At 50.6% G+C, this 12,720-nt stretch overlaps 1 protein-coding gene across 1 annotated transcript in view; it reads left to right on the top strand.

The window, feature by feature from the left end:
- The window catches only part of MLXIP (MLX interacting protein), an 83,542-nt gene that overhangs the window by 55,480 nt on the left and 15,342 nt on the right, over nt 1-12,720 (top strand). Inside the window, exons 2-3 of the mRNA XM_011964487.1 lie at nt 11,307-11,413; nt 11,959-12,044. Coding sequence (XP_011819877.1) covers nt 11,307-11,413; nt 11,959-12,044 — 193 coding nt within the window. The remainder of the gene's footprint in view (nt 1-11,306; nt 11,414-11,958; nt 12,045-12,720) is intronic.

Genomic DNA, 12,720 nt, shown 5'->3' on the forward strand with positions numbered 1-12,720 from the left:
ATAAAAAAGAAAAAAAAAGAAGAAAGACCAGTAGAGATGACTACACAAATATGTAACCTACATTCAAAAGACATGCCATAGGCCGGGCGCGGTGGCTCATGCCTGTAATCCCAGCACTTTGGGAGGCTGAGGCGGGTGGATCACGAGGTCAGGAGATCAAGACCATCCTGGCTAACACGGTGAAACCCTGTATCTACTAAAAATACAAAAAATTAGCTGGGTGCGGTGGCCGGTGCCTGTAGTCCCAGCTACTCAGGAGGCTGAGGCAGGAGAATGGCGTAAAACCAGGAGGCAGAGCCTGCAGTGAGCCGAGATCGCGCCACTGCACTCCAGCCTGGGCGACAGAGTGAGACTCCGTCTCAAAACAAACAAACAAACAAAAGACATGCCATAAAAACAAGTAAAAGACAATGAAAATCCTAGGGGAAGCATTTGCGGAAACATCACAAAGCATTAATACCACTAATGTTATAATATTGCAAATATAAAATAGCAAGGGAAACAATGGCTGACCCCTGGGCACGGCGGCTCACACTTGTAATCCCAGCACTTTGGGAGGCTGAGGTGGGCGGATCACCTGAAGTCAGGAGTTCACCACCAGCCTGTCCAACATGGTGAAACCCTGTCTCTACAAAAACTCAAAAATTAGCCAGGCATGATGGCAGTATCTGTAATCCCAGCTACTTGGGAGGCTGAGGCCGGAGAATTGCTTGAACCTGGGAGGCAGAGGTTGCAGTGAACCGAGATTGTGCTGCTGCACTCCAGCGTGGGCAACAGAGCGAGACTCCATCTCAAAACACACACCCACAACGTTGACATTTCAATGACTGTAAATGACATGTAGTCTGTTTGCCAGTAATGTCCCAAAGCCAGTTTCTCGGTTTGGACATTGTGCTCCAGAGATATAAGAGCCACCACTGGGGAAAGCTGGGTGAAGGGTGCATGGAGCTCTGTGTTCCATTTGTGTGAGTTCCTGTGAGTCTATAATTATTTCAGAATAAGTTATTAGAAAAGGCAATGGGCTTGGGCGAACAGCTTAGAAAATAAGGGACACATGGCTAACACACAGGTTTTTAATTGTGAAATTTCATTAACAAATAATGCAAATTGAAGTGAAACACCAAGTTTGCCTCTTGCAAATCTGGTTTCATCTCCAGTCTAGAGGAGTGGGGAGCACCTTGGGGTCTGATTGGGGTTTACTCTCCTGGCGAGGAAACCTAGGACTCTAGCTTTTTTTTTTTTTTTTTGAGACGGAGTCTTGCTCTGTCACCCAGGCTTGAGTGCAGTGGCCAGATCTCGGCTCACTGCGAGCTCTGCCTCCCGGGTTCACGCCATTCTCCTGCCTCAGCCTCCCGAGTAGTTGGGACTACAGGCGCCTGCCACCTCGCCCGGCTAGTATTTTTTTTGTATTTTTTAGTAGAGACGGGGTTTCACCGTGTTAGCCAGGATGGTCTCGATCTCCTGACCTCGTGATCCGCCTGTCTCGGCCTCCCAAAGTGCTGGGATTACAGGCTTGAGTCACCGTGCCCAGCCGACTCTGGCTTTAAATGGTGCCCTGCCCAGGGGTCCCTGCCCCTGCCTGAAAGTCCACTTATGGCTTGAATCTGACAGGAAACTTAAGAACATGCCGAAGAATCTCCTAAAACTCAAGAGCGTGCCTCAGCATGCCCAGCATTGACCGTGTGCTGGGCCCAGGCCCTCATATCTGCTATGGCCGACCCCGGTGTCCTGAGTGGTGGATGTGGTCACTGTTTTGCAGAGGGTAGACTGGGCTGGCCTGGGTGACAAGGCCAGAAATGGAGCCACTCTGCTTTCTTTGTTGGTTAGAAGTGGTCTAGGCATGGTGGTGTCTGTCCTCTAGTGGAAGGCCTGGACACAGCCCATCCCAGGCAGGGTAAAGTCACCATTGCAGGCCGGCACATCTTGCCTAGTATCCACTCCCTCAATTGCCCTATTTTTGGATGGTCATGGAAATGATTACTCCCTGCTTTTCACACAAAAAAGACAAACATACACCCTCACAAACAAGCTGGCACGCACGTGGGCGGAACACCTGCAAGCACTCGAACGCTCGCACACTGGGGTGTGCACCAGCCTTCCCGCCACAGCCCTCGGAGCCTACTTCTCCAACAGGATGTTCTTTGAATATAAGAAAAAAGATGCCAAGGATGCCACGAGGAGGATGGAGCAGGACCTGAAACCCCTGGGCTTCCTCCATAGGAGGCTCTCTGCTCGGGTGGGCGGCCTGACCTGCACACTGCCCCTCCTGCCAGGCCACTGGCGGTGGCCCCTCCTGCGTCCTGGCTCCTCAGTGAACCTTTGTTCGTCTGTAGCCTGTTAGCTTTGGCTGCTGGCAGCCTGTGGGACCAGGCCCACATCCCAGGACCAGCCGATAGAGACTGCCCTTTTGAAGCAAGTGAATTGGACTCCTGGAAGAGTCATTCCTCTACTCCCCCATTGAAACCACCTAATAACTGTGATCCTCATATCTGGATCTGGTGCCCAGAGTTGACTCATTCACAAGTTTATATCTCTTTTTGTGATGAATTGTCTTCTGCAGTTAACTAGAAGCCCTGGAATGTCTTGGACCTTACCTGGTCTTTTTTCCTTGTTTACTTTGAAAAAGTAATACAGTAGTCCCCCTTATCTGAGGGGGTGTGTTCTAAGACCCCAGTGGCTGCCTGAAAGCTCAGATCGTACCAAACCCTGTATACACTCTATTTTTTCACATGTTAGCTATATACTTGTGATAAAACTTAATTTATAAGTGAGGCACAGTAAGAGATTAACAACAATCATAACACAGAGCAGTTATGACAATCTCTTCACAAGTGCACGGAGAGAAAATCTGTTTTTACCATAGATCTTAGCAACCTCAGCATATGAGTTTTTTTCTTAAGTCAAGAACTTTCACCTTTTCACTTAGTGAAAGCACTTTAAGGCTTCTCTTGGGCATATCTGAATTGCCAGCCTCACTACTCTTATGCTTTGTGGCCATTATTAAGTAAAATAAGGGCTACCTGAACATAAGCACTGTGATACCACAACCATGGATCTGACCACTGAGATGGCTGCTAAGTGACTTAGCAGATGAGTGGCAACTACCGTGTGGATCTGCTGGACAAAGGGACAAGTCATGTCCCAGGCAGGACAGAGCGCACAGCATGAGATTTCATGCTATTCCAAACGGTGCATAGTTTAGGATTTATAGATTGTTTGTTTCTGCAACTTTCCATGTAATATTTTCAGACAGCGGTTGATCATGGGTAAACCACAATACCACAGTAAAGGGAGGAATGCTGTACGTTCCAGTGTTATATTTCAACAATACAAAACGGTGACCAGTGAACACTCCTTCTCACTGGACCCCTTGCTTCTCCAGCTCATCTCTGCCAAGGGAAATCGCTGTGGCACTCTTACCCTTTTCTTATGTATCCATCCTGGCTGTCTTTTCTCCTCCCTCCTTTCCTGTGTGTCTGTGTGGATATCTCTGAATATAAACGGTAGCCATACCGGACCGGGCGTGGTGGCTCACGCCTGTAATCCCAGCACTTTGGGAGGCCAAGGTGGGTGGATCATGTGAGGCCAGGAGTTTGAGACCACCCTGGCCGACATGGCAAAACCCTGTCTCTACTAAAATTACAAAAATATACCAGGCGTGGTGGCACATGCCTGTAATCCCAGCTACTCAGGAGGCTGAGGCAGGAGAATTGCTTGAACCCGGGAGGCAGAGGTTGCAGTGAGCTGAGATCGCCACTGCACTCCAGCCTGGCAACAGAGCAAGACTCCATCTCAAAAAATAAATAGATAATAAAAATAAAAATAAAAAACAAATGGACCAGGCACGGTGGCTCACGCCTGTATTCCCAGCACTTTGGGAGGCCGAGGCGGGCAGATCACGAGGTCAGGAGATCAAGACCATCCTGGCTAACACGGTGAAACCCCATCTCTACTAAAACTACAAAAAATTAGCTGGGCACGGTGGCAGGCACCTGTAGTCCCAGCTACTCGGGAGGCTGAGGAAGGAGAATGGCGTGAACCAGGGAGGCGGAGCTCGCAATGAGCCAGGCTTGCACTCTAGCCTGGGTGATAGAGCGAGACTCCGTCTCAAACAAACAAACAAAAAAACAGAAAAAAGAAAAACAAACGGTAGCCATACCGTCTGTCTTGCACCTTGGTTTTATTTTTGTTTTTGCACTTACTTAACAGTGCTTCTTGTAGGTCTTCCCTGTATGTTACCACATAGAAATGTGTTATTTTAAAAATTACCCCATAGTGTTCCACTGTGTAGATATGCCAGTTTTGACTGGTCCCCTGTGATGAATATCTAGGTTATTTTCAACCTTTTGCTGCTGCAAACAGTGCTGCAGTTTAATGTCCTTCTCTTCATGTCTTTGTGCCCATGTGAAGTGAATCTGTCGAATCACTTCCTTGGAGGGGGCTTGTGGGCCACAGGGATGTGCAGTTACGATGTTGATGGGCAGTTATCAGCTTGCCCTTCAAGAAGGCTCACAATTGTTTTTGCCCATCATTCTATCCCCAGCACCAGCTCAGTGATGAGAACTCTTCCCCACCAGAGCTCTACACTGATTGGGAAATAAAACGGAGGAGTCACTTTGTAGCAGCGCTATTTGCCATAGCCGAAAGGTGGATACAACCTGTGTCCTACTGATGATGGATAAACAGAATGTGGTCCATCTATACATGGAATATGATTCTGCCTTGAAAGTAATGAAGTTCTGAGAGTATTTTTTTTCTTTCCCCCTCCCTCCCTCCCTTCTTTCCTTCCTCTCTCTTTTTCTCTTCCCTTCCTTCTTTCCTTCTCTTTCTTTTCTCTTTTCTTTTGAGACAGGGTCCTGCCCTGTCACCCAGGCTGGAGTGCAGTGGTACAATAGTGGCACACTGCAGCCTTGACCTCCTGGGCTAGAGCGATCCTCCCATCTCAGCCTCCTAAGTAGCTAGGACCACAGGCACATGCCACCAAGCCCAGCTAATTTTCTAATTTTTTGTGGACGTGGGGGTCTCACTAAGTTACCCAGACCGGTCTCAAACTCCTGGGCTCAAGCAGTTCTCCTGCCTTGGCCCCTCAAAGTGCTAGGATTACAAGTGGGGAACTAGGTAATAGTGCTGGTTAGAAAACATTATGAATGTTCTTAATGGCACTGAATCATCTACTTTAAAATGGTTAAAATGGTAAATTTTATATTTATTTTACTACAAGAAAAAGAGTCAGCAGATGTTGGCCAAAATATTAACTTTATTATTGACCAAGCTGAGGATATGGCTTGTAAGAGAAGCCTGGACTGACCTTCCACCCCCATCCCCTCTTCAGGAGCAGGGGAAGGAGGGAACGACCAAGCCCAGGTTGTCCTGCAGCCCTCACTGTACCTGTCCTGCAGCACTCACTGAGATGCCCCACTCTACCTGTCTGTCAGGGAGTAGGGAGGAAGCCAGGGGTGTTTTGCTAAGGGATGTCCCTCTAAGAAGCACCAGGAATGGTGAGGAAATGTTGCCCCATGACAAACAAATATGGTTGAATGAACAAATGAATGGGCTCCACCACTATTCTGAGACCCATAATGACAGCCCCAGAGCCCTCTGCATGCTTGGTTTTTTTTTGTTGTTTTTTTTTTTTTGAGACGGAGTCTCACTCTGTTGCCAGGCTGGAGTGCAGTGGCGCCATCTTGGCTTACTGCAACCTCCACCTCTCAGATTCAAGCGATTCCCCTGCCTCAGCCTCCCAAGTAGGTGGGCCTATAGGCACGCACCACCACACCCAGCTAATTTTTGTATTTTTAGTAGAGATGGAGTTTCACCATGTTGGCCAAGATGGTCTTGATCTCTTGACCTCATGAACCGCCTGCCTCGGCCTCCCAAAGTGCTGCGATTACAGGCGTGAGCCACTGCATCCAGCTTTTTTGCTTTTTTTTTTTTTTAATTGAGATAGAGTCTTGCTCTGTTGCCCAGGCTGGAGTGCATTGGCGAGGTCTCAGCCTCCTGAGTAGCGGGGATTACAGGCATGTGCCGCCACGCCTGACTAATTTTGTATTTTTAGTAGAAACGGGGTTTTACCATGTTGGCCAGGCTGGTCTCAAACTCCTAACCCTCGTGATCTGCCCACCTCGGCCTCCCAAATTGCTGGGATTACAGGCGTGAGCCACCGTGCCCGGCCTCTGCCTGCTTTCTTTTGGAGAGAATGGTCTAAGCAGGAGTCAGGAGTTCGTCCCAGCCGGAACCAACAGAATTAGGGACCCCTGACCTTGCCATGCCCTGCCTGCCCTCTCTGCCCGCCCCTGTTCTTACTTCCAGCTTGGTCTGTGCATGTCTTGCAATTTAATTTCCTTCCATTCCAAAGCAGTCTCTTGCCAGACCTCTGAGGAATTCATAGTTTGCTAGTTTCATCCAAGAAAAGTTTTGAGAGAGACCTTTGTTGTACTGTGAATTTCCTGTTTCACGTCAAGAACCTGCCTTCTAGGAAGGGCGGCCGTGGCAGGGTGGTGTAAAGATTGTTCTTCATGGAAAATTTAGCATTCATTTAATAACTGCATATTTAAAACACCTCCCACATGCCAGACCCTGTGCTGGCGACCCTAGTTGATGGCCTTCCCAGAGAGGGGGAGGAGATGGCTAGCGAATGGGTGAGTGCAGTCGGCCTTCACTTTTCTGATGGGCAGATGTCAGGGGCAGGTTCGGGAGGTGGAGGCCGGAGGAGAATTTCGTGTCTTCGGGGAAGCCAGTGGTCTCACAGAAATAGTCAGGACATGTTTCTGGTCTGCTTTAAAGAAGGAATGGGGCATAATCCAAGTTAGACTAAGAGGCAGCCCAGTCACCTTTGTCTGGAAGATGTTGAGCTGGCAGCGTGAGTTAGGGGAGCAGAAGTCCTGGCAACCGCAGATGCTTTCAGTCTCACTGTCTCCCAGGCTGGAGTGCAGTGGTACGATCTCAGCTCGCTGCAAACCGCGCCTCCCAGGTTCATGCCATTCTCCTGCCTCAGCCTCCTGAGTAGCTGGGACTACAGGTGCCTACCACCACGCCTGGCTAAATTTTTTGTATTTTTAGTAGAGACGGGGTTTCACCGTGTTAGCCAGGATGGTCTTGATCTCCTGACCTCGTGATTCACCCGCCTCGGCCTCCCAAAGTGCTGGGATTACAGGTGTGAGCCACTGCGCCCAGCCCTGTTTTTGTTTTTTTTTTTTTTTAAGAGACGAGATCTTGTTATATTGCCCAGGCTAGTCTGACTCAAGTGATCCTCCCGCCTCAGCCCTCCAAAGTGCCGTGAGCCACTGCGCCTAGCCCCTTGTGGGACTTTTAGAGCAGCTTTTCCTGAGTACCCTGTGAAGAAGGGCCCCCATGGATGTCCGCGTAGGAAACGTCCCCGCTCCCCTCCTTGAAGATTGACAGTGCATAGCCTAACAGCTCTGCCAGGCCCATCAGGAGAGAAATCTATACAAGCCTGCCCAGGGTTTCTGGACATGAGTCGTCGAGGGCGTCCCTTCCTTTGTAACACCTGAAGCATTCATTACCACCTTGCCACCTTCTGAGGCATCACAGAACTTCACGCGTTGCCTCCTCTGACCTTGACTTGAAATTGCCATGAGGGTGTGGGCGGTGGACCCTTTCTGGCGGTGGCTGGTTTAAGTTTGGATTTTGAGTTGGATGCCCTTCTTTGTGTTTGTTGAGCGCCACCTGTTGGCCATAGAGATATTACAGAAACTCGGGGTGGAGGGGTCATGCCAGTTGGGAGTTCTGATCTCCGTGTTGCTGCTGAAGTCTGACTGTGTTTGATGTAAACACCAAAGAAAAGGGAAACATTTCAGCTCACAGAGAGGAAGAAGAGGGGACCCTCAACTAAACCTTCTAGCCTGTAAGGCTAAATTTCCCTGCGTATTGCCGCTTCCCTCATTGTATGTGATTAAAACCCTCTGCCCTCCAGGTTTGCTGCTACCCCCTGCCTTCAGACTCCCTTTTTTGGTTGGTTATTTTTTTTTTTTTTTTTTTTTGAGACGGAGTCTCGCACTGTGTCACCCAGGCTGGAGTGCAGTGGCCAGATCTCGGCTCACTGCAAGCTCCGCCTCCCAGGTTCACGCCATTCTCCTGCCTCAGCCTCCGAGTAGCTGGGACTACAGGCGCCCGCCACCGCACCCGGCTAGTTTTTTGTATTTTTAGTAGAGACAGGGTTTCACCATGTTAGCCAGGATGGTCTCGATCTCCTGACCTCGTGATCCACCCACCTCGGCCTCCCAAAGTGCTGGGATTACAGGCTTGAGCCACCGCGCCCGGCCTGGTTGGTTATTTTTGTTTGTTTGTTTGTTTTTTGAGACAGGGTCTTGCTCTTTCACTTAAGCTGGAGTGCAGTGGTGCCATCATGGCTCACTGCAACCTCAAACACCTGGGCTCAAGCGCTCCTCCTGCCTCAGTCTCCCCAGTAGCTGGGGCTACAGACGCACGTCACCATGCCCGGTTCACACATTGAGGGCTTTTCACTGCCTCGATCAGGCTGAGTTCTGCTCACTGGGGCCACCACAGGCCAGGCAGAAGGAACTGCGTGGGCTTTGTCTCCTCTCGGCTGAGCTGGCTTTCCTTATCCTCTAGGCCTCTGCTTAAGCACCACTTCCTCCAGAAAGCCTCCCCTCACTGCTCTGGCCAGGTTGGTTATCCACCTTGTGCCCACAGCCATCTGCCCTTCAGGACGCTGAGCACGCAGGCATGACATGTGGCCCACCGAAGACATGTTGCATGAGGAGAACCTCCCCGCCTCAGCTGTCCCCTGCCTTCAGTCCTCAGCTCTTCACAGCGCAGAGTGGGTGAGGCTTCTGCAGCTACGTGGATCCCACCCTCAGGGCTGGTCTGGCACTTGGAGCTGACTTCTGCCCAGGTCTCTGTTCCTTGTGTTGGCAGAGGGCACCGGTGTTACTTTTTCCACCTGTGGAGGAAGAGGAACCACATGGCAATGTGGCAAACATAAGAGAAAGAACTTCAGGGCGGGGGTTGTTAAAAACATCATGCCCTTCGATATATGCACCTACTGTGTATCCACGAAAATCAAAACTAAATTTTTTAAAATTATGCCTTTTGCTGGGCACAATGGTGCATACCTGTAATCCCAGCAATTTTGGAGGCTGAGGCAGGAGGATCACTTGAGGTCAGGAGTTCAAAACCAGCCTGGCCAACATGGTGAAACCCCGTCTCTCCTAAAAATACAAAAATTAGGCCAGGTGTGGTGGCTCATGCCTATAATCCCAGCACTTCGGGAGGCCGAGGCGGGTAGATCAGCTGAGGTTGGGAGTTCCAGACCAGCCTGACCAACATGATGAAATCCCGTCTCTACTAAAAACACAAAATTAGCTGGGTGTGGTGGCACATGCCTGTAATGCCGACTATTTGGGAGGCTGAGGCAGGAAAATCACTTGAACCCGGGAGGCAGAGGTTGCCGTGAGCTGAGATCGCGCCACTGCACTCCAGCCTGGGCAACAAGAGCGAAACTCTGTCTCAAAAAACAAACAAACAAAAAATTAGGCTGATGTGGTGGTGGGCACCTGTAGTCCAAGCTACTCGGTTGGCTGAGTCAGGCAAATCTCTTGATCCCGGGAGGCAGAGGTTGGAGTGAGTCAAGATCTCACCACTGCACTCCAGTCTGGGCAACAGAGCGAGATTCTATCTCAAAAAAAAAAAAAAAAAAAATTTATGCCTTTCAGTAATGACTTAACTCTAGATCATTGAGATGGTTATTAATATCTTTGTGTTTGCTTTAGGGTTTACCAGTTGTGTGTCTGTCTAAGCATGCATGTGTGTGTGTATTTTACTGTACACAAGAGTGCTTTCATTTAGTCCTTATTAACACACTCTGGAGGAGGGGATGTCATTCTGATTTTACCCAGGGCACTGCTGTGGTAGGCAGCAGGTACGCCATGACACAGCGGTGGCTGTCCAGTGCCGTAGCTGCCTGCTGTACTGCCAGTGAGGCCAGGCCATCAGCATGGAGGTGGGTTAGATGAGCCTTTGAACTGGGGAGAGAAGGAAGGAAGAAGGCGTGTGACTGCTCTGAGTCCCTAATCCGTTGCACAGAAGCTGCTGCTGTCTGCGTGTCTCTTGTGTGCTGAGAGGATGCACTGTGACATTTTTCCGGGGGGTGTCATAACCTTCTGGCCTGTATTGCCCAAAGCCTGGGCTCCTTGGGGGTTTGGGTGGGGATAGGCACAAGGGTCCTGCCAGTGGCACAGCCAGGGCATCTGCCTTCCAGGGCAGGTTCCAGGTTCACGGAATGGTTGTTGCTCAGGCGCTTCCTGTGAAGGCTGCAACTATTGTTGGCAAATTTTGGCTTGCCACGTGGCCTTTCTGAGTAGGACTGGAGAAGGGGCAGGACTGTGGCCTGTGGTCAGATCAAACCTCCACAGCCCCACTGTGATGTGGGCCAGAAATAGTGAAGCCATCTGAAAAAGAGAAACCCTATGCCGGCTGCCCAGAGATGGCTTGGAAAACTGAGCTGCCCAAGACGGCTGTGCCACCACGGAGGCTGGATTTACGAGTGCTCTTGACATATAGTGAAGAATTGTTAATTGAACCCCTACTATGTGCCAAGCCACCTAACAGTCTTCCCTAGAGCAGCTGCAGTGTCAACAGGGAAAGGCGCGTGTGTGCAGATACTGCTACATAAGAGCTCCTGTGAGACCGTCCCAGAGTGGAGGAGAGCAGAGGGACCCAGAAGGAATAGGCAGCAGGCTGGGAGAGGCCAGGCCGGCTCAGAGGAGATGGTGTCAGGGGCAGCATCTTGAAGGATTAGAAGGTGTCTGACTGGAGGGACATCATGAGTGAGGACCATGTCAGAGGCTCTGGGAGGCAGGAGGGGCCCTGCCCTGCAGGCACTCAGGCCAGTGGGATGCTCAGGTACTTGGATTGTGAATGCCTCGTGGGGGCTGGTGGCAAAGCAGGCGGGCCACGACCAGGTCACAGGAGCCTGGGTTTCACTCTGTGGTCAACAGATTTCTTTTAATTTTTAGTTATGGAAAATTTGTAGGATATGCCAAAGTAGGTGGAAGAATGTGGTGAACCCCACATGCTGCCGCCGCGCACACCAGTCGCTACCCCTGCGGCCAGTCCTGCCCTCCGCACCCTGACAGCATCCCCGCCACGCCCTGCCCTGTGTGGCTCTGAAGAAATCCCCCAGTGACCTGAATTCCATGAAGCCCAGTGTCTGGCTGGGGGTGGGTCAGTCAGGAGTTTGGTCCTGGAATGATTGGGTGGCACTTTGTAGTTTCACTTCAATTTCAGAGTAATCACTGAGTCTCCCTGTTTGTCTTGCCTTTCAGTGGGAAGTTGGTGTCTCCAAAGTGGAAGAATTTCAAGGGCCTGAAGCTACAGTGGAGAGACAAGATCCGGCTCAATAATGCCATCTGGCGGGCCTGGTACATGCAGTGTAAGTGCCGCCCAGCCTAGGCTCCGGTGGTGGTGAGAACTCCATGGCCTGGAGGCCTGGGCACCCAGGGGCTAGAGTCTGCTCCTGAGACCTGGTGTTTCTAACAGAAGTTCAGTCTGTGCAGACAGGAAGCCCAAGCCAAGTCCTAGGGGAGTAGACATTTACTGGCTATCAGGCCCAGCAGAGGGGTGGCATCTGAAGAGTCAGGGAGCAGGTCTAGGAAGACTCGGGCACGGGCCTTCTCTCTCCAGCCCGGGTGTCGTGGACCTGGCAGCTTCTTCGGGAGATGAGTGTGCTGGGGCAGGCTTGTGTTGGGCTGACCTTTCTCTGAGTAGCCACACTGCCTTTCTGGCTGAGGTGTTATTGACAGATTCCTCCCCTTTCACCTGGATTCCTTTATTCCCCTGAAATCTCCTTTTCCTAGGGAAGGAGAAGGAAAGGGTACCGGGGAATATGGTCCGCCCTGGGGGAGGGGTGCGGCAGACAGGCTGGGGCTCCCTCAGGGGTCTAGATCATGGTATGACTCTCACCCTCTCTCTGCTCAGATCTGGAGAAGCGCAAGAATCCTGTGTGCCACTTTGTGACGCCCCTAGACGGCTCTGTGGACGTAGATGAGCACCGCCGGCCGGAGGTACTTGGCAGTGACCAAGGGTGGTTGAGAATGGAAACATACCAGCACCTTACCAGGAGCGGCTCACCGCGGGCTAGTCCTGCAGGAGAGGCTGCAGAGGGGAGTACAGGGGCCAGGCCTGGGAGCTGGTGGCCTCTGGCAACCGCAGGCTGCAGAGCCTCCCCCTTCTCAGAGGGATTGGCCCAGGGACTGAGGGGGTTAATATCTTTTCTGTTAATTTTTAAAGTGTGTGTCTATGTGTGATTATACATGCACAGGAAGTGTCTAGAAAAATATACAGACGTGTCTTTATTAAGAGACTTCAGGAACCTCTGGGGAGTAGGATTAGGGCTGCCAGATGAGGGGGAGATGTTTTCTTCACTGCATACTCTTCTGCGTTGCTTTAATTTTGTCTAGGCATGTCTCACTGTTAACGATAAAGGGGAATTTAGAAGGTAAGCTAATGAAAGGCAGTTTTGAGACAGTCAGGTATAATCTGGTATTAGACAGTATCAAGGGATATCATTTTGTTGGGTATGGCAATATTGTAATCAGTTCTTTTTAACAGAAAAGCATCTTCGCTGTCGCTGTCAGGGACACACACAGAGTGTTTGTAGGTGAGGTGATTTGGACTTTGAGATCAGAAAGTGAGGCAGCCCCAGGCGCTGGGGCTCCTTACCTCTAGAGCTCGGAGGCT

This window comes from Mandrillus leucophaeus, unplaced genomic scaffold, assembly GCF_000951045.1.
Source record: "Mandrillus leucophaeus isolate KB7577 unplaced genomic scaffold, Mleu.le_1.0 Scaffold7, whole genome shotgun sequence".
In the NCBI taxonomy this organism is placed as follows: domain Eukaryota; kingdom Metazoa; phylum Chordata; class Mammalia; order Primates; family Cercopithecidae; genus Mandrillus; species Mandrillus leucophaeus.